The sequence below is a fragment of the Lepidochelys kempii genome, chromosome 8, assembly GCF_965140285.1.
Source record: "Lepidochelys kempii isolate rLepKem1 chromosome 8, rLepKem1.hap1, whole genome shotgun sequence".
Taxonomy (NCBI): domain Eukaryota; kingdom Metazoa; phylum Chordata; order Testudines; family Cheloniidae; genus Lepidochelys; species Lepidochelys kempii.
Genome location: NC_136387.1, coordinates 91,067,436 through 91,089,756, shown reverse-complemented (window position 1 = coordinate 91,089,756; position 22,321 = coordinate 91,067,436). Strand labels below are relative to the sequence as shown.

Sequence of the window (22,321 nt, the reverse complement as noted above, 5' to 3'; positions counted from 1 at the left end):
CTGCTTATCATTTTAGCAGAAACCACCATCCATTCAGGGACTGAGTTTCCACTCTGACTCTTGACATACAGTGACAGGGTGTTGGTTCTGCCTATAAGGTCAGGCTAGCATTCCCAGACACTGTTACAGGAGTGCTCTATAAATGAGACACGTCTACACGTGTAAATAGTTAGTGCCCACACATGGTGCTCACAAATATGCAACGTAGTTCCTGGGGTTTATAGGACCAATAAAACTTGTGCACTGCAAACCGCTTCCTCTGTGCAGCTCTTCAGATGGAGCTCTTAACTGATACACATATCATCCTGCAGCACTCTACTGGATCTGGGGGCTCTCTGGGGATAGTTTCAAGTGACTCTCATATAGGAAGGTCAGCAACAACAGGCACGCTTACTCACCTAGCTGCCCTCTGCTTCTTCGCACCATTTCTTGCCTCGCCCCTATGCTTCCCAAAATAGCTTCTTCAAGTTTTGCTCTCATGTCCTTCGACTTCTTAAATGTCAGACTGTTCATTCTTTCAAACACTTTCTTGCCCTGCAGATTTCAAACCAGAAAAGCACAGATGTTGAGGGAAGCCTCCTTTTACCTGGGATGGACAAGGCTAAATGCATAGAACTCCTGTCCCTGGAGACCCACAGGGCCAGGATGTTCTGCAGGAGATGTCCAGGCCATGATATCCTCTGCAGGGTCTGACAAGCCTGCAGCGGGGAGAGGACAAGGGAGACACGACCGAGGGAAGGAGCAGAGGATCAACCGGTGACCTGGGAAGCTGCTAAATCTCCACCACAAGAAATTTTCCCCGATGCCTGAGAGTGAGTAAATATGACTGTCAGCTTCTCTCTTCTCTTACTTCCTGTGGCAGCCCCTGGGGTAATAATAGGGGAAGGCACCGCCTGCCTGCCCATGGGAGTGGCAAGCTGGCAGAGCCTTTTTTTAAATCAGCCACTCTGTGATGAGGGGGCAGAGTCACTTGGTGGCTGGAAGACAGGGGGGGAAGGGACAGAGGCAGAGGGACTGGGGGCTGGTGTGTGTACAGAAAGAGGCACGGGCGCTAGGATTTTGAGGGTCAGGAGAAGAAAGCCTGGAGAGGGTGATGGATGGAAGGGGGCTCTTTGGCACTCTGTAAGGGGTGGGGACATCTGTTTTTCACTTTGTGCCTGGGTGCTTGTCTAAATCCCATTTCATGCCTCGAGGGAGCTTGAATGCAACTAACCAATATTTCCGTACCTTGTACTCAAAACAGGAGACACAGAGATACAGCAAATCCAGCAAGCGATTGAGTTGCAGCACGGAGAGGTCTGTGAACCATTTCTGCAGGACGCTTTCGTCGGCATTCCTGAGGACCCACAAGAGGCAGATCAAGAGGCTCCGGCTCGATTCTGCTGAGAAGGTCGAGTGCTGCCGACCAGTCTGAACAGACAGGAACAAATCACTTCAGCCATACTTATTAGTGCCCCAAATACTTTGATAGTCCATTAAAAATAGCTGCATCAGGTAACTATGCTGGGCTAACCGATCACCATCCATCAGACAAGGGCAGGGGCGAGCAGATTTGCATAAATAATCATCATGAGTGAACGTCTGAATAACCCACGTTTCCCTTGACTGACGCAACACCTTGACAGAGTCCAGATGACACTGGAATTCAGTCCTAGCAATGCATTTTAAGCTAAATTCAAGCTATGAGAGTGTCCTCCTTTAAGCTCCTTCTCAAGACCCACCTCCACTATGACGCTTTCAATAAATTTCCAGCTAGTTAGCAGCCTGGCAAGGGACCTCCATTCATTACCAGAATTACAGTAGAGGGAAAAAAAAAAACCCAAAAACCTTGAAACCTGCAGATGATGGGTTTGTGTAATCTGATGTTCCCTTCATCCCAGACCATCACCCCCTCCACTAAGTCATTCAGCCTCTTGGTTTCGGTCTCATTAGACTGGAAACTCTATGTTGCAGGGGCTGTCCTTCCTTTGTACGTGTGTAGCACCCAGCAAAATGGGGCCCTAATGTTGACTGGGGTCTATGGGTGCTACTGTAACCTAAATAAGGTGAAATCCACCCCTATGCAGAGGGCCAGCCCAAGGCTCACGCCTCACTCAAGCTCCATTTATTACTTGATTAAGTGGGATTTAAGTGGGGCAGAGGCCTTGTGCTGAGAGCCTTGGCAAAAGGGTGAATTTCACCTACAATGACCATAACAGCAGCCATGGTATGGCATTTTCATCAGCTTGCTTTGAGAAGGAGGAACAGAAGCTTGGCAAAACTGACCATTCTAACTATGTGCCCTCCCTCCCATCGCAAGGACAGGAATAACCTAGTGCAAATGTTAGCTGTTTCACATCTCCCACCACCCCTGCCCTCCCTCCTGCTACATGACATGCTCAGATGCATGCTGATCTCTGTCCCTGCTGCTTTGTGATCATCACTTTCGGGCATAATCGTATAAATATCTGCCTGTTTACACGTGCTCTGAGGGGGAACACTTTTGTACCGTTGATGTGAGTAGAAAACTGCTGGGCCGGGTGAGCTGGGGGACAGATGTTCCCGCAATGGCCATGGCAACTGTCTGACTTATCATGCTTCCACCTTCGCTTTCATAATCGTCGATGGCGACGCAGCTTGGCCTTCCTCGCTGATTGTGAGTCTCTGCAGGGAAACACACGCACCCCAGTCAAATGGTGCATTCAAAGGTCCATTCCTCACAGCTTCTCTCTGTTGGTTTCATTTAACTGTCTGGTAATGGTCACTGAAAAAATTACGTTAGACTGGTATCGCTAGCAAATGGGGATTCTCTCTCTCTCTCTCTCTCTCTAGTTATGTAAATCAAACATATGAGACTAAGGGAAAATTTTTCAAAAATGACTATGGAATTTTGGAGCTTTAGTTTCATTTTCTAAAGTGACGTAGGCACTATGGAGTCCACGTTTCATTAAAAGTCAACAGGACTTAGGGAACCTAAGTGCCTAAGTCACTTTTGAAAATGGGATACAGACTCTTAAGATACTTAGGCACTTCTGAAAATTTCCCCCAAAGCCTTCACCATGTCATTTAACTTAAAGGGCTGAAATGCTCAAAGAAGCATGCTAAATTGCTACCAAATTCAAGCCCATGCAACTAGTCACAGACCATGAAATCTGGTCTCCCCCACGTGAAATCTTGCCTTGTGTGTGCTTCTACCCTATACTATACAGGAGACCAGTGTTTCTCGAACTGGGGTCCCAATCCAAAAGCGGGTTGTGCAGGGTCACAAGGCTACTGTAGAGGGGTTGCACTGCCAATTTTACTTCTATGTTGCCATCAGAGCTGGGCGGCTGGAGAGCGATGGTTGCCGGCCGGCCGCCCAGCTCTGAAGGCAGTGCTGCAGCCAGCAGCAGCGCAGAAGTAAAGGTGGCAATACCATAGCATGCCACCCTTATTTCTGCACTGCTGCTGGCAGCGGCGATGCCTTCAGAGCTGGGCTCACAGCCAGTAGCTGCAGAGCTTCCTACAGCCTGGAGAGGTTCCTGGAAGTTCGTCTGACCAGCCCCAAGGAGTGGCCCCTGCAGGGGAAGAGGAAGTTCCATCCCACAACAGCCCAGCCAGGACCAGCAGTTGGAGCCTGGCATATGGTAGGAGCCCTTGGCCAGGGCACCCCCAACCCTGCCCCTCCCCAGCTCCAGGCCCAGCACCCTGGCACCCAGAGGTTAAAGGGGCCTTGGGTTGGCTGTGGGTGCCCAGCTCTGAAGGTAGCTCAGATGCCAGCAACAGTGCAGAAGTAAGGGTGGCAATACCACAACCCCCCTACAATAGCCTTGTGACCCCCTCAAAGCCCCCTTTTGGGCTGGGACCCCCCAAGGTTTATAACACCGTGAAATTTCAGATATAAGTATCTGAAACTGTGAAATTTATGATTTTTTAAATCCTGTGACCGTGAACTTGACCAAAATTGACTGTGAATTTGATAGGGCCCTAGCTATATGTCAGACTATTTCATATCCAGCTTCCCCACCCTGGTCTGAAATAGCCCAAACATTTCACCCTTCAGGACACGGTCTGGCAGACTGTAGGAGAGCTACTGCAGAAGAAAACATCAGGTAATGTGTAAAGGAACATGGGAATTTGGTTTTTTGGTGCTGTCTGTTGGTACTATTGTTACATGTATGGAGCTGTTGTCTCTTTGATTGGATGTATTTTTAAGTATGTATCAGAGAGGTTTAGGGTGTCTAGATAGACATTTCTTCTTCTATTAGTCTATATAAAATAAATTGTGCCTGCAAAACTTGCATGTGGTAAAATCCTACATCCACACGGGCAAAAGGACACTCATGCACAATGAATTACTGGTTATGTGCAAACAAGTGGACAAATACAGCTTTTATGCAAGGCAATGTTGAGCATACATTTTGCAGCTGGTAGCTTACTGTGCTCACTAGCTATCTTGACGATCAATATTGTCTCATTGTTCCCCTGTACTCCCAGCCACCTTTCTGTAGCCACCAGTTGTCTCTAGATTTATACGTAGATTTTAAGCTGGAATCGTCTTTTTATTCTCTTTGTATAGCATCTAGTACAATGGGTCCTGGTCCTTGACTAGGGCTCTTGGTCACTATGGTAATACAAATAAATAAATAAATAATATACGTTGAAAATAGCAAGGCTACCAGAACAGTTTGGTTGCTCACTCCAACAGGACTGACTTAATATGCTCAAAAGTTGGGAGTAATTCAACATATATGCAAAGCTTGGTGCACAAAATACCTGTAAAATCATATAGCTGGGGCACGGTTTCCATGATCACGCCAATCAGAGGTAGATACAGCATAGCCACCCGGGCCTTTACCTGTGGGTCAGAGTACCGTGGATCGGAGTCGTGACTGGACAGTAAATTGTGTACCATATTGATGACCTTCTTATGCAATCCAAACAAACTGTTAAAAGAGAGTTGAGTCATAGGGATTGGTTAATACCTTGAAAGCAAACACTACTTTGTAACTAAGTACCTTTAAAAAAAACAAGTGTTTTTTATTTTTAACCTGGCGTGCATATACACGTATCGTTATGCAATATTTCTCAATCTCAGACTCATTTTGGAGACAGGCTTTCATGAATTCACTGGCAGCTAAGTAGTAATTTTAACTGTAGCACAAAGAATGTAAATGAGAAAAACTCCTTCACTGACATACAGGTCTGCAGGTCCTTCAGAACTGATACTATGTGAGTGCCCCAGAATCCTTCTATTGAAGAAATCTACTCGTGCTACGTTTGACGTACCAGGTCTTGTTTGTAGAGTCTCACAAATTTACAACTGGAGAACTAATGGGATTACATCATCACAAGACACAAAAGAAAGAAACCTGAGAAGGCCCAGGGTTTTTAGTTAGACTGTTTAAAACTTTGGTTTTTGTTAATACTTATTTAACTGAAACTTCTGACGAGCACCTTATGATAAAAATTCTCTTTATACAAGATTTGAACATGCCTGACCCTTCAGCTGAAAAAACTTTTCCCCAGTTCTCTGGTCCTCCAAGGAGTCAACTAGCGAAAAAACAAGGAGCTTACTTACCTGAAACTGGAAAGTCTTTGAGATGTGTGGTCCCGATCTGTATTCCACATGTGGGGGCACGCGGCTACCATGCGCCAGAGTCCAGAAATTCTAACAAGCAGTGTCCGGTGGCCCACACATATGCAGTAGTTCTCCTTGTGCTCCAGCCTTATGAGCACATAAGAAGAAGTGGAGGCCAGCACCTCTCCAGTTCCTCTTCTTACAGTGAATCCATAAAGATCCAAAGCAGAGGAGATGGAGGGTGGGCAGTGGAATACAGACAGGGACCACATATCTCGAAGAATTTCCAGTGACGGGTAAGTAACCTCCATTTCTTCTTCAAGTGCTGGTCCCTATATGTATTCCACACATGGGTGACTGGCAAGCAGTCTTCAGACTGGAGAAGGGTGTGAGGAAGCTGGCAAGAAAGATGTCAAAAGGACTGCATCCACAGCGGAGGCTTGAACGATAGCACGTAATATTTTGTGAACGTGCAAATGGAATTCCAGATAGCCGCTCTGAATATGTCCAGTAACGGTTCTTCCTGTGGCGATGCTGTAGAGGCAGCTTGTGCTCTGGTGGAGTGTGCCCTTCTCCCGTCAGGTGGAGGGATATATGCTAATTGGTTGCAGACACTGATGCATCCAGAAATCTATGTAAAGATTCTCTGAGAGGATACAGCTTGTCCTCACAACCTTTCTGCTACGGCAAGAAATGGCCTAGGAGACTTTCAGATAGATTTGGTTCTCTGCAGGTAGAATGCTAAGGTATGTCTGATGTCAAGGGAACGAAGTTCTCCTTCCTCAGTAGAGTTGTGGGGTTTTGGGAAGAAAACAGGAAAGTGACACAGAATTCCATAAGAACCTTGGGGAGGAATTTAGGATGTTATTGAAGAGAGACCTTTTCCTTGCGAAAAACAGTATATGGTTGGTTTGCCATGAGGGCTCCCATCTCATTCACCCTTCTGGCTAAGGTAATAGTCACTCAGAATGCAATCTTCATGGACAGGTGGGACACGGAACTTGTTGCCAAGGGTTCAAATGGTGGCCCAGGGAGTGCTGATAGTACAAATTGAGGTCCAACAGGGGTGTAGGTTTGACAACTGGTGAAAAGGTCCTAACTAGGCCTTTCAGAAATCTCATTGTAATAGGGTGAGTAAAGATGGAACATCCATTACTGGAGGAAAGAAGGCACTGATCACTGCTAGATGGACCCGCAGTGAGAGCAAATGGAAAGACCTGAATGTTTTAAAAACAGAAGTCAATCTAAAACTGGGATACTTCCAGAATTTGGAGACAGCTGCTTATGCTGAACCCAGGCAGAAAAAGTCTCCATTTAGCTAGGCAGCAGGTTCTAGTTGAGTCTTTTCTACTTTGAGTAAGAATAGCTTGGAGGGATGCTGAGCAAAAGCATCCTAGTTCTGATGCCCATCCAAACACCAGGCCATTAGGAGGAGTAGTTCTGGATTGGGGTTTCTGCTTCTGCCCCCTTCTTGAGTAAGGAGATCCAGGAAGGGGTGGATCCTGATAGGAGGACAGATTGACATCCTCAGGAGCTCTGTAAACCAAAACTGTCTGGGACAGTCCTGACAGATCTTCTCAAGACCTTTGTAACAGGCAAATAGGAGAGAAGGCATGTCTGAGATTGCATGTCCACAGAAGAGCATGCCCTTGGAACCGCAACCCTTAGCTCCTCTGGGGCAGTAAAAAGGAAGCTTCCTGTTCATTTGGGAAGAAATCCCATTGAGGTGCTCCCCAGTGAGCGACTATCTTGCTCAGGATAGAGCTGTGTAACTCCCTCTTGTGAGATGCAGAGAAGTGCTTGCTCAGGTTGTCTGCTAAGGAGTTTTGGGCCCCTGGAAGGTGTGTGGCTTGGACAGCGATGCAGTTATAAATTATTTACAGATTTATTTACAGAGTATAGGGATAAAAGCTGGAGAAATCTGTGGACACAGGGATTCCATGTAGTGGTAAGAAGGAACTGAAGAGGCATTAGCCTGCACTGCCTCTAATGTCCTCAGTCTGGAGCACAAGGGGAACAAGTGGACACGGCTTGTTGGAATTTCCAGGCTCAGGAGCATGCCATGCATGTGCAGCCCATGTGCGGAATATACATAAGGACCAGCACTCAAAGAAGAACAGGAAGATAAGGGTACATATTCCTGATATTTCTAATTTAAAAAAATCCCCCAAACAAACAGGAAAAACAAGAGCAAAAGAACCTTTCTGCTCTTGTTTTTCCTGTAAAGATGCAAAAGAGGACACAGTCTAGATGTTTTTTCCCCTTTTGCAGGTCACCGGCAACACATTCCTTTTCCAATATGTAAGTTATTTTTTCTCTGAACCGCAGGAGAGCCCCACTCCTTCAATACGCTGACGGCCTGGGACTTTGGCAACCTCGGTGGCCTCCGTGAAAAGGAAAGAAATCGGAAAAACCCTTGGGTAGTTCTATAACTGCCTGAAGAGCAGATGCAGAACCTCTCTGTCCTCTATAGGCAACAAGCTTGACCCTCCTCAAGGTTCTTTGATCCAATCCATGAAGCAGGGAAGACTTTCCATGCTCCACACCTTTGTATTACATGGGCCCCAGGATTTGACTCTTAGGTATTAAAGTGCGCTGTGTATTTCAGGCATCATCTACTCTACAACTATTACTAAGTCAGTGGACCTGGTTACAAAAGGCTACCATTTGTAAATAAACCTTGGATTGTCCTACTTTTTAAAACAGGTTACAGGGACATACTCAGGGTGTTACCCCTGTTAGCTTATAGAACGACTGCATTGTAACTGGGTCTTCCAGCTTGGTTATATGTGCGGTGTCACTGGGACCTAACACAACGAGGAAGGAAACATTTAAAGTGTCAGGAAATTACAAACCATGATCAGAAAAAAGTTCTTTGCTATAATTGTAAAGTAACTGCCTTTATGTCCCATTAGTAAAAGCTAAAGGAAAAACTGCCTTGGAGATCACAGGATTGCCCAGCTTATGTAACACAATCAAACAGAAATTTCAGTGCAACTTTAACTTTGTCTCTGCTCCACCACCACTTTCCATTGTTGGCATGAAGGAGATGGAAGCTGATATTCCAGAACCATATCAAAGAATAACAAAGAAGAGCTATTAGTCTTGCTAGCTGAGCTTGCATTAAATAGGTCTCGCTGCCCACAGCTGGTCTCTTTGCCATCTCAGCCCAAGATTTACCCTATATTCAGGTGTTGCACAGTTGTATTATATATTCTTTGTTTTATGGGGAGCTGTCCCAAACATGGAAGGCCAGATTCTGATTCCCTTGTGTTCAATAGTACGTACCTTCCTCCACAATTCCACTGAGTCAATAGGACTCTTGGAGGAGGAAGGTGCTACCCAACTTGAGTAAAGGGATCAGAATCTGGCCCTTAGGCAGTGAGCAACGTGGCTATATTTTCTAACAAAGGACTAAACTAGTTTTTACTCTGTTTTCCCTTTCCAGTTGCAGCTTCTTTGACCCATTCCAGGGACTCCTCCTTGAAATTATGATGTGTGTGTCATCAGAATGGAGCCAGCACATGTGAGCTGGGTATAGAAAGCTTCAAAAGCAAATGGGAAAAGCACTTTTAAAAATGAATGGGTGAGTTACTTGAACATATGACTCAAACAGGGGAAATAATGTTTAAAGTATCTATTTGCAGCACAAAATATAATCAGCCAAATAGGCAGATCTAGTCTTAACCATCACATTAAGGATTTTTTATTTATTTTTTTACCCCTTAGACCTTATGGACCTCACATTTTCACACAATCTGTTTCCCAGTGGCTTTCCATCCAGCACCAAGTTGTGTGAGAGTGTGTGGCTGCTCACAGTGTAAGTGACCACACTGCCAGGGATGGAGGTGAAGCTGGTCTGAGCAGTGAATTCCATTGTGCGGCAGGGCAGCTGAACAAAAGCTTGGGTCAATGTCCAGACCCACTGGAACTAGTCCATGCTTAGCACTGATAACGCTGAGGGCTCTGTGTCTTTGGGTGAAAGGGGTTTCCCATGTGAGAGAGAGCTCAGCAGGCAGGCTAGATAAGAGCAGACAGAGTGCAGAGAAGAGGAGGTTACTCACCTGTGTAGTAACTGATGTTATTTGAGATGAGTATCCCTGTGGGTGCTCCACTCCAAGTGTGGGTGCGCCCCTGTGCCTTCACTCAGAGATTTCTACAGCAGTACCTGTACAGGCCGTGCACGCACGGTGCCTACCACGTGCGCCAGCCGTGACTCAACAGCACGTGTGCATGGCCGGGCTCCTCAGTTCCTTCTCTACAACGGAGACCACTCCAACTCCAAAGTAGAGGGGAGGAGGGTGGATAGTGGAGCACCCACATCTCGAAGAATGCAGTTACTGCACAGGTGAGTAACCTCCTCTTCAAGAGAGAGATGTCCCTGTGGGTGCTCCACTCCAGGTGACTGAAAAGCAGTGTCTCTTAAGGAGGTAGGGACTTCGGATCTGGTAAGAAAGCTGTGGATAATACAGCCCTGCCCATACGTGTATCAGTTAGGGGTCCTCGGGTAAGAGCACAGTGTTTTGCAAAGGTATGTTCGGAAGCCCAAGTGGCAAGTATCTGCGAGGGGAACGTTACGTAGGAAAGCCACAGCTGTCGACAGGGATCTGGTGGAGTGTGCTCTGATAGAATTGGGAGGAGTCATGTTCTTCAATTGATAACGAAGGCGAGTGCAACCTGCTATCCAATTGGAAAGTCTCGGAGTAGAGATGGCTGTACCTCTGGAGCATTCCACAATGGAAACAAAGAGTTTCGGGAATTCCTAAAGGCTTTGGTCCTGTTCAAGTAAAAAGACAAAGCTCTGCACACATCTAGTGTGTGTACTGTTGACTCAAAAGTGTTTGCTTTGCAGCTTAGGGAAAAAGGTAAGTGGATAGGTTCGTTGATGTGAAAATACACGTGCACCTTGGGAAGAAATTTGGGGTGTGGTCGGAGGGTGACTTTTGTCCTTAAAAAATACAGTGTACGGTAGATCCGCCATGAGCGCTCCGATTTCTCCTGCACGTCTGGGAGAGGTAATTGCCACTAAAAACGCAGTTGTCATGGATAGGTGCAGGACAGAGCATGTTGCTAGCAGTTCAAATGGTTGTTACGTCAAACATGGTAGGACTAAGTGAAGGTCCCAAGGTGGAGTGAGCGGTTTAATGTCTGGGTATACGGATTGGAGGCCCTTGAGCAACCTCTTTGTGATGGGATGAGCAAAGATAGTGGTTTCTCCAGTCTTGTGGTAGAACACCGTAATTGCAACTTTGATGGAGCTGAGGGAGAGTCCAGATAGTTTAAGCTCTAAAAGGTAGTTGAGTATTAATGGAAGAGGTGCGGAAGTAGGAGAGGTTTGTTTCTCAGAGCACCAGAGCGTGAATCTCGTCCACTGACGAAGATAGGTGGTACGTGTGGAATGTGTTCTGCTATGTAAAAGTACCCTTTGTACCTGGGCCAATGAGAGCTGCGAAGACAGCACTCTGGGCAGAGGCAGCGCGCAGAGCTGCCTGGCCACGCCTCTGCATAGCAACTGAGTGAGGAGGATGGCGCCGCTTCCGGGGAGCCCCAAGGTAAGCACCACCCAGCACCCGCCTCACCCCGTCCAGTGTCCCAATCTCCTTCCCCGTCCCATACCCAAAATCTCCTCCTGCTGGGGGGAGGGAAGGGGAGGTTGGTGGCTGCTGCAGGCGCACTGGCTGCTGCAGAAGTCACCGAGTCACTGACTTCCATGACAAACCCGCAGCCTTACCTATGAGGGAAGATTGAAAATATTGGATTTGTTTAGTCTGGAAAAGAGAAGACTGAGAGGGGACATGATAGCAGTTTTCAAGTATATAAAAGGTTGTTACAAGGAGGAGGGAGAAGAATTGTTCCCTTTAACCTCTGAGGATAGGACAAGAAGCAATGGGCTTAAATTGCAGCAAGGGAGGTTTAGGCTGGACTTTAGGAAAAACTTCCTAACTAACCTAACTTTAGGAAAACTTCCTAACTTTAGGAAAAACTTCCTAACCTAACAGGATGGTTAAGCACTGAAATAAGTTGTCTAGGGAAGTTGTGGAATCTCCATCATTGGAGATTTTTAAGAGCAGGTTAGACCAGAGGTGGGCAAACTACGGCCTGCGGGACCGTCCTGCCCGGCCCTTGAGCTCCCAGTCGGGGAGGCTAGCCCCCAGCCTCTCCCCTGCTGTCCCCCCACCCCTGCAGCCTCAGTTTGCTGCGCTGCCAGCGCTCTGGCCTGCCGCTCCTGCCGGGGAGCACGGCGCCGTGGCTGCAAGCTCCTGCCGCTCTGAGCGCCATGGTAAGTGGGTGGGGAGCGGGGGTTGGCTATGGATAAGGGGCAGGAGATTCCGAGGGGCAGTCAGGGGGTAGGGAGCAGGGGGCGGTTGAATGGGGTGGGGGGCGGTCAGGAAACGTGGGGGATTGAATAGGGGGGCGGGGTCCCGGGGAGAGGTTAGGGGGTGGGGGTCCTGGGGGGGTGGTCAGGGGACAAGGAGCAGCGGGGTTGTATGGGTTGGGGTCCTGGGGGGGGTGGTCAGGGGACAAGGAGCAGCGGGGTTGTATGGGTTGGGGTTCTGAGGGGGGCGGTCAGGGGACAAGGAGCAGCGGGGTTGTATGGGTTGGGGTTCTGAGGGGGGCAGTCAGGGGACAAGGAGCAGCGGGGTTGTATGGGTTGGGGTTCTGAGGGGGGCAGTCAGGGGACAAGGAGCAGCGGGGTTGTATGGGTTGGGGTTCTGAGGGGGGCAGTCATGGGGTGGGAAGTGGGCGGAGGCAGATTGGACTAGATGACCTCTAGAGGTCTCTTCCAGTCCTATGATTATTGGGCAGTATTCCAAGCTCTGAAAATTTCTTGCTGCATAACCTTGCCAAACAACTTTAAAATACTCTATGTTTCACTTTATCCATCTGTAGTACAGCTATATTTACCGGTCTTACAGGGGAGTTGTGAGACTTAATTTATATTTATAAAGTGCTTTGAGATCCTCAGATGAAAGGCGCTACTACACCTAAACCCAACATCAGCAGACATTTTCTGACCCTTGAAAATTATGTTCTTGCTACTGCTGCAAAAAGCTACTTTCTGATACTGCTCAACAGCAGCCTCCAAAGCCAACTGAAGAGTACCATTGAAAGGCTCCAATGGGAGACTCTCATCCCCTCATTCTCAGCTAGGAGAATGTGCCTGTAAACAGGATTGGAGAGTCAGGGTTAAAAGAGATAGGAATTGGGGCAGAGCAAGTTGGAGGGGAGGATTCTCGGGTTGGAGGACTTGTTTCCTATTCCCACTCTCCTCTCAGATTATACATGTAAATTAGCTCTGACCATGGCAGTAGTTTGCTTGTGAGCCACCATCTACTTAGATTATGGTAACCTCTTGGGAAAAAGTTGAAAACTCACCCTTCAGCATCAGGATCTAAAATGACAGCCAGCTCTGTTAACACAAGCCCTGCCAAGTAATGCTGCTGGCGGAAAGGCACAGACAATTCAAACATATTTGCAATCTTCTGGTCTTGGACATTTGTAGAGAATCCAGAACTCTGTTGAAAAACCCAAGTGTTAAAAGTTGTGTAATGAGCAACTGAGGACACAGAAGATACAGTTTATGAAATACATGACAAGCCTGTGCAGAATTCAAGAAAATCTTAATGTCAGCCACTATTTCACTCATTTTTTGGCTACATATCTACTTATGTCACATGTAACTTCATTAACCTTCAATAATTCAGAGTAGATACATTTTACTTTTGTTCCCTTCTTAGTTAAGTATATGCATTACAAACCAGATGACGAGAAAACAGCTAATCTGATGAGCAAGAGCAGTACTATTGAACAAGGCAACGTGCTTGCTGAGAAATGACTATTTTCTGCCCATGTACTCTTTTGCACAGGATGGGACAAGGTAGTAGAATGATGCTTGGATGTTACAAAGTGATAATAAATGGACCTTGGTTATTTTAATGATCACAGAAGATCAGCACAAGCCTGAATAAAAGCCTACTGTTCTTCGCTTCAAAGAAAAATGTTCTGCTTGCACAATATGGCTAGAAGTTTAGGGTTTCAGAGACACACTTTAAGCTTTCATTACGGCAATTCTAAGACGGGTAACTCAGCCGCAAAGAGTAATGCCAAACGTATTGCCCATAGGCCCCTCTAAGCCACTCTACCTGCATTGCCCGTACTTTTTAAATAAGTGATCAAAGAGGCATTAGCAGGAAAGGAACTTGAACATGTGTGTGACACACCTGTCTCTGAAATTTACTCCTATGAACAAAGCTCAGCTTGAATTTCCACATGTGGCCTTTGCTGCTTTGCCTACCTGAGAAGTTGCTGAAGACACAGACGGTGAGGGAGATGCAGGTGGCGTGAGTAGGCTACAGGGTAAATTCAGGGTGACGTAGTGCTCATGGCTGCAGATAATGCGGAGGAAGTCCAGCCTCAAGGACACAAGGATACTTGGATTTGGTAAGGAATAAAGCTTTGAAGACACCTGGCAAGAACACAGTTATACAGTTAATAGTAATACAGCACACAAATGCAGCATGTGACTTCTGACATATCCTCCATCACTGTGTTATACAGCTGAAGGACCAGATTAAAGGGGTTTATAATGCTTTAGCTGTCGTTAAATAGCAGTGAGACACACACCACTTCTTTGTAGTTTCAATTAAAAGTCTCACATAGGGGAACTGTACATTTAACATTTATCACAGCCAACAATGCTTATAACAATATAACTTTTGCATAACAGGCATACTATTTACAATTAAAAATTAAGTCCCATCTACTTCACATGCGATATTGAACTCCTACTGATTTCAGTAGGCAGTTGCACAAATAAGATCAAGGACAACACATCGGCAGGCTGGCTAGCCACACACATAGGTGCTGCCGCACCCCCTGGCTTGAAGTGGTTTCCATTATGTGCCGGGTTTACAGTTTGGTTCAATGGCTCTCAGCATCCCCACTATACCAATTGTTCCAGCATCCCTGGTCACACAGTAGGCAACAGATTTCAAATACTATTATCGTTCAGGCCATCTACTATGGAATGTTTTAATCTGTAGTAAAGATGAACCTGAAGCCCAGATCCAAATACCCACAAACGTCATGGATGCTCAGATCCAAATTTTGCAATCAAGCCCGTTTCTAATCTCTTCCTCCATTACTCTGGTGGCAACAAGCATGGAAAGAGACTCCTCTCTCCCAGTGTAACTCCATCGACTTAGTGGACTAACTCCCGATTTAGACAGTATACCTGAGAAGGGAATCAGGCACAGAGATGTAGAAGCATTAAAACACAAGCTGAATGAGACAATCAAGCTAATTTTTTTTGAAGAGACGCTGATAATGGAATGTTGTGCCCCTGCTTCACAGCTGGTCCTAAGGAAGTTACAGTAGTGTGGTGTGACACGGAACCCAGTTAATATATAACATTTCTCTGCATTTACCTGTTTGTAGCAGGCCTTAATAAGGCTAAAGACAAACCCTCTGTCCATGATAGACAGCAAATCATTGAGGAAAAATGCAAGACTGGTGTTGAGCCTTTCAATCATTTCTGTATCCTGAACAGGAGAACAAAAAGAGAAAATGCAAGGAAAAGAGCGCTGTTATATATGGTAACAAAACAGTTTCAAATTAAGGCCCCCATCTATGCACCTGGATGGAACAAGCTGCAGAATTGGCCAGGGTGCAGCTAAGTGCTTGCTATTACCTTCTGAAACCGAGAGACTATATCATTGGCAATTGTGCTGACCAGAGCAGCTATGTCATCCATGAAACGTTCTGGAAAACGATTCTTCCTTGGAGCATCCAGTTTGTCAGCAAAATACAAATGATGCACCATACTCTTCACCTATAGGAAACATATATTACTAGTAACGGTCATTTGTGAAAAGCATTATGCTATTAACAGTGGTGTCTGTTTTACTAAAAATCTGGATTAATCTTGTAAACAATGGGTTTCCAATTTGCTCACCATAAGCTCGAAGAAGAACCAGGCCTGCTGTAAAGCTGCCTCCCGAACGCTTCCACTGCAGACAACCCACTGTAAGGCCAGTTCTTCGTGAAAAAGCTAAGCAGATTCAAATCCAAAATTAGTCCCAGTACCCACGTTGGCTTGCAACACAATCCACGTGAAAAATGGAAGCCCAACACATGAAAAATATGGAGAACAATGAGGATAAGCAAAATAATAAATGTTAATGCAACAGCAGTGACAATGTCCCTTAAAGGAGCCCCCCATTAACAATATAGAACACTGTTATGATGTGTAAAGTGAGAAACATCACGTCATTTTGGTCCAACATTAAATTTTAAGTGTTGACAATTTTCTTCCCCCTCAAAGTGTTTGTTGCTCAAATTAGTTTAAAAATCTACCTTTCTGCCTGGTCAGATTCTTGAAGTAAAAGGGAGTAAAAAGGGGACATATAAAGCAATTTGAACAAAAGTGTATACTTATTTTGAGAAAGAACTTTAGCAAAATGGTACATATGGGAAAAATAAACCATACTGCGCTAACAGCCACCTTCTTGATTTAGTTTCAGTTCCCAGAAAGAACAAATCACAGACGAGCAGAAGTCCCTGGTGGTGTTTTATTATTCAAAAAGTCAACAGATTTTGTGTCACTGGCATTATTTAGGAGTAGATTCCTACTCCTTTCAATGGGCGTAAATCCAGAGTAAACCCTGATGTCACTACAGTTACGCTGGATTTACACTCATGTAAGTGAGGTCAGAATCTGGCCCTCAGTGTTAGATAGCTAACAGATTTTAATTCATTGTAGTCAAGTAAGTCAGTTACATAACCCAACAGGAGCACTAATATTTTTTTAAAATCTATAGTAATTCCATCTAAGCAACAGGAACATTCATCAGACAAACCTCTCCTGCTGTTTTGACTCATCCTCATTCACTGGGTCAGGACATTTTATATTTGCTAGTGGTCTAGTATACAGAAGTGCTCAGCAAAAGCAGTTCCCCACTGACCTCTGAAAATCAGGTCAAAATAAAAGATAGACAATCATGTTTCAGAATGACTTGACCTCCCTGCCCCACGATATCAGTTGCCTTCACTGAAATCTACCTTTTTAGTTGGTAACCGTCCTGTTAATGTTTGTAAGAAACTTGACGTCTCTGTGTGCGAAGACATACGATTACAACTTCGATCTGTAGCCTACGGAGTGGAGATGAATGAATGATGACAGCACATTAAAGTTTGCTGGGGATGGTTTCTGCAGCTCAAGGACAATGTACATTTACAAAATACTGTTTAACAGTAGATTTCACAGGTTTTTACACCTTCTCCCCCCTCTCAAACTCTTAGTCATCTGTTTAAACAAACAGAGTGACAACAATCAAAAGCATTGTTGTGGTTTGGTTTGGTTTAGGTGTTTTTCTGGGTTTTTTATGGGTTTTTTTTAGATTTACATGTTCTTTAAATAAAAGCATGTTTTTATGCACAAAGACATTTAATGCTGCAAAGCATGAAACTTTTCCATACTTATATTCTGTCAACATGCAGATGTCTGGAATGTAACATTTTTATATGTTTCAGTGTCGTACCTCTCAATCTACCAGTCCAAATGTGTGGACACCCCCTCCCCCAAATGGCCCACCTATTAGTACAGGGAATTAGAAAATTACATGAGTTTTTTTCTTTTAGCATACACAACTTTATCCATAAACTCAATTTCAGGATTCAACACTTCTGATGGAAATAACTTGCCTTAATGCAAGTTAGTTCACACTAGATTTGTGTGAGAGGGAGGTAAATTTGAGTTTACAAGGAAGGAAAGTTGAGAGGTATGTTCAAAACAATCATGCAGTGTAAAGCAACAGGCAACAAGGGTTAAATAAGTGAAACCTATCTTATGTAAGCCACTACAAATTTCATACTTTGCAACACAGAACAGCTACAGCTGCATCTTATGAATCATTGCTTCCAGCACTTCATTTTGGTTTAATTATCTCTCATTCAAACATTCACATTAAAAAGGAAAGATCGATTGAATATGAAGGATACTAAATGCTTTATGAAAATGGTAAAATGGCTCACAACGTTAAAACAAAAAGCAAACATGATGCTGCATAAAATTGTGATCAATGTTCCCATTAAATAATGTGCTTCACCTAAAATAGAAACTAATGTTAAAAAACAACAACAACAAAGGAAAGGAGCTGTAGCATCTAAATTTCACAAACCAGCAACTACTGAAATGAAAGGAAGGGGACATTGTTTATGCAGTTTGTGGGTTTTCATGCAGTGTGGCGGGGAGGGGGAAGAAGTGCTAATTTTAAAATAAAAAATAAAAATCGCTAACTTTTCAAAGACTGAAAAAAGCAAGCCACCAAAACTATAGTATACACTTAAAAGGAGATGTTCTTTAGGGAAAGATCAGCCAATAAAAAACAAAAACAAAAAAAAACAAAACTCTAATGTAGACACCACCTGTGTTGACTCTGCACTTGGACTGGGGTTGGATCCCCATGGGGCAGCTTTGGGACCACCAGTGTTTACCCAGGAATTGGAGCGGTCTAAACCCTGGGCATATAATAGAAAGCAGTTGGGAAAGGAAAGACATATTACATGTTGCATGCCATACAGTAGTCTAATTTAGAGATATGCAGTCCTTAAAAGAAATCAAAATGTGTTTAACACACTTGTCACCAATTAGTACTGTTAAAGCAACCTGAATTCTCAGGCATGTGTCGAGAAATTTTAGTCCCAAAGGTTATTTTATTATTTTTCAATCACACAAACACAACATAAACATTGATGAGAGCACCTGTTCAGGCTACACGTGTTGTATTTGTACTCTCCATGCACCAAAACCATTATGACACCAAATTCTGCTCTTCCTTACATCTTGAGTAAATCCAGTGACTTCAGTGGAGTTACTCAGGATTTACACGGGTGTAGCAGAACAAAATCGGGCTCATAGATGATGGGAACCACAAAAGATGGTCTGTGGGGTCTCTACATTTCTTTAGCCAGGCTACTTGCCATATAGTGTTCATAAACCCCACAAGTCCCGTTGAAAAATGTATGAGCTCTGAAGAGACATGTTCATAGCAAAGAACGCTAATATTCTGAAAAAATAGTGCCAAGCACTGGATTTCAACAAGGACCAAATGGGAAAAAAGGTGTTTTTCTAGACCCAAAGCTATATTTGAGATATGACAGTTAAAAAAAAAAAGTTAGGCTTTCCATAGCACAACAAATTTTTTTTTTCAAATTTTTATAGATTGAAAAAAACCAAACCCAGTCTAATTAATATGGAATTTGTTCCCCAAATCCTCCTCCACAAAGAGACCATGCATACAACATTTCAGGTGGAAAAGAATTATGTTCCCACTCATCCGTCCCAAGAAAGTTAAAGAAAACGTCGGAGCAGAGAAAACTGAGCTCATTCCAGAAACCGTTTTACACCATCAATCTGATCCAAATGCGATGGGAACCTATTAACTCCAAGGGGCTTTGGATCAGATCTTATGGAGTCATTACTACATAGATAGCTCCCCATAACATTCTCAAATGAGCTTCAGTTCTCACCTGGGAGAGAGGACTTTTCTAACTCCATGCCAACTTTGCTTAGATGCCAGCTAGGATGGTGGTTTTTAAAATACAGACTTTTGTCAACTACAAACTTGATCCAGACCACCAATTCACTTCTCACAACCCATTAAAAACTCACACCAAACTTGAGTCCAGATTTAAACAAGTAATCTTGAGGTTATGCCATTGAGCCATCCAGTATGAGAGAGCACAGCATTGTTGTAATTTTGCTCAAATAGACTCAGGAACAAACAAACTGACAAAACAAACTGAAAAATGCTGTTTTGTTCTGAATTGTTATTCAGCAGAAACAAACAAAAGCCCTGATCATGCAAAGGCCCAGCTTTTGACTGAGTAGAAGTCAATGGGACTACTTGCAGTGAGTCAAGTTAAGCACATGTCCTGATCCTGCAAACACCTAAACACATGTGTAACTTTGCTCACATGCACAGTCCTAATGACTGCAATATGGATCAAGTGACTTACGTGTTTACAGCAGTGGGAGCCAATTTTGTTTTATATTGGAAAACGTACAAGCCCTCCCCCAGTCACAATGTACAGAATTGAGAGTTTCTTCTTTTAAGGAGGAGTAAATACGAAGTACATACAACTTGTTAAATTCCAGGCAATGGCTGAGGTCCCAGTCCTGTAAGAGGATCTGTGTGGGTGCATCTGCTTGCTTGTGCAGATCCACTAGCAGGATTGTATTCAAGCATTATCATAGAATCATAGAATATCAGGGTTGGAAGGGACCCCAGAAGGTCATCTAGTCCAACCCCCTGCTCCAAGCAGGACCAATTCCCAGTTAAATCATCCCAGCCAGGGCTTTGTCAAGCCTGACCTTAAAAACCTCTAAGGAAGGAGATTCTACCACCTCCCTAGGTAACGCATTCCAGTGTTTCACCACCCTCTTAGTGAAAAAGTTTTTCATAATATCCAATCTAAACCTCCCCCACTGCAACTTGAGACCATTACTCCTTGTTCTGTCATCTGCTACCATTGAGAACAGTCTAGAGCCATCCTCTTTGGAACCCCCTTTCAGGTAGTTGAAAGCAGCTATCAAATCCCCCCTCATTCTTCTCTTCTGCAGGCTAAACAATCCCAGCTCCCTCAGCCTCTCCTCATAACTCATGTGTTCCAGTCCCCTAATCATTTTTGTTGCCCTTCGCTGGACTCTCTCCAATTTATCCACATCCTTCTTGAAGTGTGGGGCCCAAAACTGGACACAGTACTCCAGATGAGGCCTCACCAATGTCGAATAGAGGGGAACGATCACGTCCCTCGATCTGCTCGCTATGCCCCTACTTATACAGCCCAAAATGCCATTGGCCTTCTTGGCAACAAGGGCACACTGCTGACTCATATCCAGCTTCTCGTCCACTGTCACCCCTAGGTCCTTTTCCGCAGAACTGCTGCCTAGCCATTCGGTCCCTAGTCTGTAGCGGTGCATTGGATTCTTCCATCCTAAGTGCAGGACCCTGCACTTATCCTTACTGAACCTCATCAAATTTCTTTTGGCCCAATCCTCCAATTTGTCTAGGTCCTTCTGTATCCTATCCCTCCCCTCCAGCGTATCTACCACTCCTCCCAGTTTAGTATCATCCGCAAATTTGCTGAGAGTGCAATCCACACCATCCTCCAGATCATTTATGAAGATATTGAACAAAACCGGCCCCAGGACCGACCCTTGGGGCACTCCACTTGACACTGGCTGCCAACTAAACATGGAGCCATTGATCACTACCCGTTGAGCCCGACAATCTAGCCAGCTTTCTACCCACCTTATAGTGCATTATATACATAGCAGTCAAAACCCGGTTATTTTTTGGTTTTTTTCCCAGCATACTTCCAAAAATTTAGGAAATCTACATACTTTTATTACAAATGCAAAATGGCATAAAGGCTATTTTGGGGGAGATGTCAAATTTGCTTCAAAAATAATACGAATCCCAAAATAGTGCAAGACAGAAAGATTAGTATCAGATCCAAAAACTCCTGCATTATGTTGATCCAAAGCAATGCTTAAACACTGTAAGAGAAATAACTTAAAGATTTTTAGAATAAAATCAGAAATATGACTCAGTGATGGCTTACATAGAATCTACCAGATAACCCATACAACAGATAACAAATATAAGGGTTTAGTCCAAACAATTAAATGAAACAAACAAAATGATGGGTGCTTTTTAAAAATAAAAACGCCTCCCATGATTGGTCCTATTTTCAAGTGAAGGCTCTTTAATAGGATGGTCAGAAGCTTAAATCGTTCTTTGGGCAAGTACAACTTGTATTTTGCACCTATGTATCACTTTCAGCATTTTATGAAGACATCTATATTTTGACTACTGGATTTAATAGATTTAAATGTAATTATTTATCTAACATTCTGTATATTCATATTCAGCCTAGTATCTGCTGACCAAGCTACTGGCAAGAAATATTTCCATTAACAGTAGTCTACACATTAGCTTTTTAAGCACAGAGTATGTATCTGGAAGAAAAATCTCTTTCCATTTTCTATTGCCACATTATTCACTCAGCCACCACATGGAAAGCGTCTAATATCCTGTGTAAATTCCACATGCACATCGCTCCCCTAGGCATTTCACAAAAGGTCAAGGTTGTTTAATTAGTGAGACAGCTAAGTGGATCTTTAAACTTTTTTAAGTCTTCTAGTCCCTGCTTTATTTATTTATTTAAAATAATGATTCACCAAACAGAACTTATCTTGTCATCTGTCTGGTGAGAAAATTACATTTTTAGTCATTCAAAAATTAGTGACATCTCTAACTCAGATCAAGCCTCCCCTGCCTTTCTTTGAATACAGGATTGACAAATGTCAAACTGACCCAGGTGTGTGACTTTACTAACAAACCTGATTAGCTGATTTTTCAAGGACTGGGTGTAAAAGTTCTTTCAAGATAGAAGGAAGAAGGAAGGGTGGTGGTGCTGGTGGGGAGTGGCTGTGACACTTTATACCAGCGGAGGGCCAGAGAATATATATAAAATTAAAAAAAAGAGTCCTGCCCTCTCAGCCACCATGTCTTTACAGGGAACACTTGTCAGGAGGCAGGGTAAGATCTGATTGGTACTTGTTTCTCTCTCCTCTTAGGGGTCTTTAGCAAGTCAAATAGAAACAGTGGCATGTGTTCTGGGAGCAAGATGCCGGCTACTTTCCCAGCATAGGAAAATACACTGAAGGGGTCATTAGTAAGGATGAGTGAATATAGATTTCTTTTTGAAAGGACA

General features: G+C 44.2%; 1 protein-coding gene across 16 annotated transcripts in view; it reads right to left on the bottom strand.

The window, feature by feature from the left end:
• Positions 1 to 22,321, bottom strand: part of DOCK7 (dedicator of cytokinesis 7) — a 140,397-nt gene that overhangs the window by 35,100 nt on the left and 82,976 nt on the right. For 8 of the 16 annotated variants that reach the window (XR_012160459.2, XM_073357479.2, XM_073357471.2 and 5 more), the window contains 11 exons: positions 17,966 to 18,058; positions 16,601 to 16,690; positions 15,495 to 15,590; positions 15,231 to 15,371; positions 14,968 to 15,081; positions 13,836 to 14,006; positions 12,917 to 13,056; positions 4,735 to 4,904; positions 2,489 to 2,643; positions 1,228 to 1,410; positions 399 to 534 (listed from right to left, as the gene is read on the bottom strand). Coding sequence is in view for 15 of the 16 variants with exons in the window: in XM_073357479.2 (XP_073213580.1) it covers positions 399 to 534; positions 1,228 to 1,410; positions 2,489 to 2,643; positions 4,735 to 4,904; positions 12,917 to 13,056; positions 13,836 to 14,006; positions 14,968 to 15,081; positions 15,231 to 15,371; positions 15,495 to 15,590; positions 16,601 to 16,690; positions 17,966 to 18,058 (1,489 nt within the window). In the remaining variant the exon portion in view is untranslated. The remainder of the gene's footprint in view (positions 1 to 398; positions 535 to 1,227; positions 1,411 to 2,488; positions 2,644 to 4,734; positions 4,905 to 12,916; positions 13,057 to 13,835; positions 14,007 to 14,967; positions 15,082 to 15,230; positions 15,372 to 15,494; positions 15,591 to 16,600; positions 16,691 to 17,965; positions 18,059 to 22,321) is intronic. The other 8 variants (XM_073357473.2, XM_073357474.2, XM_073357475.2 and 5 more) reach the window with 3 other exon arrangements.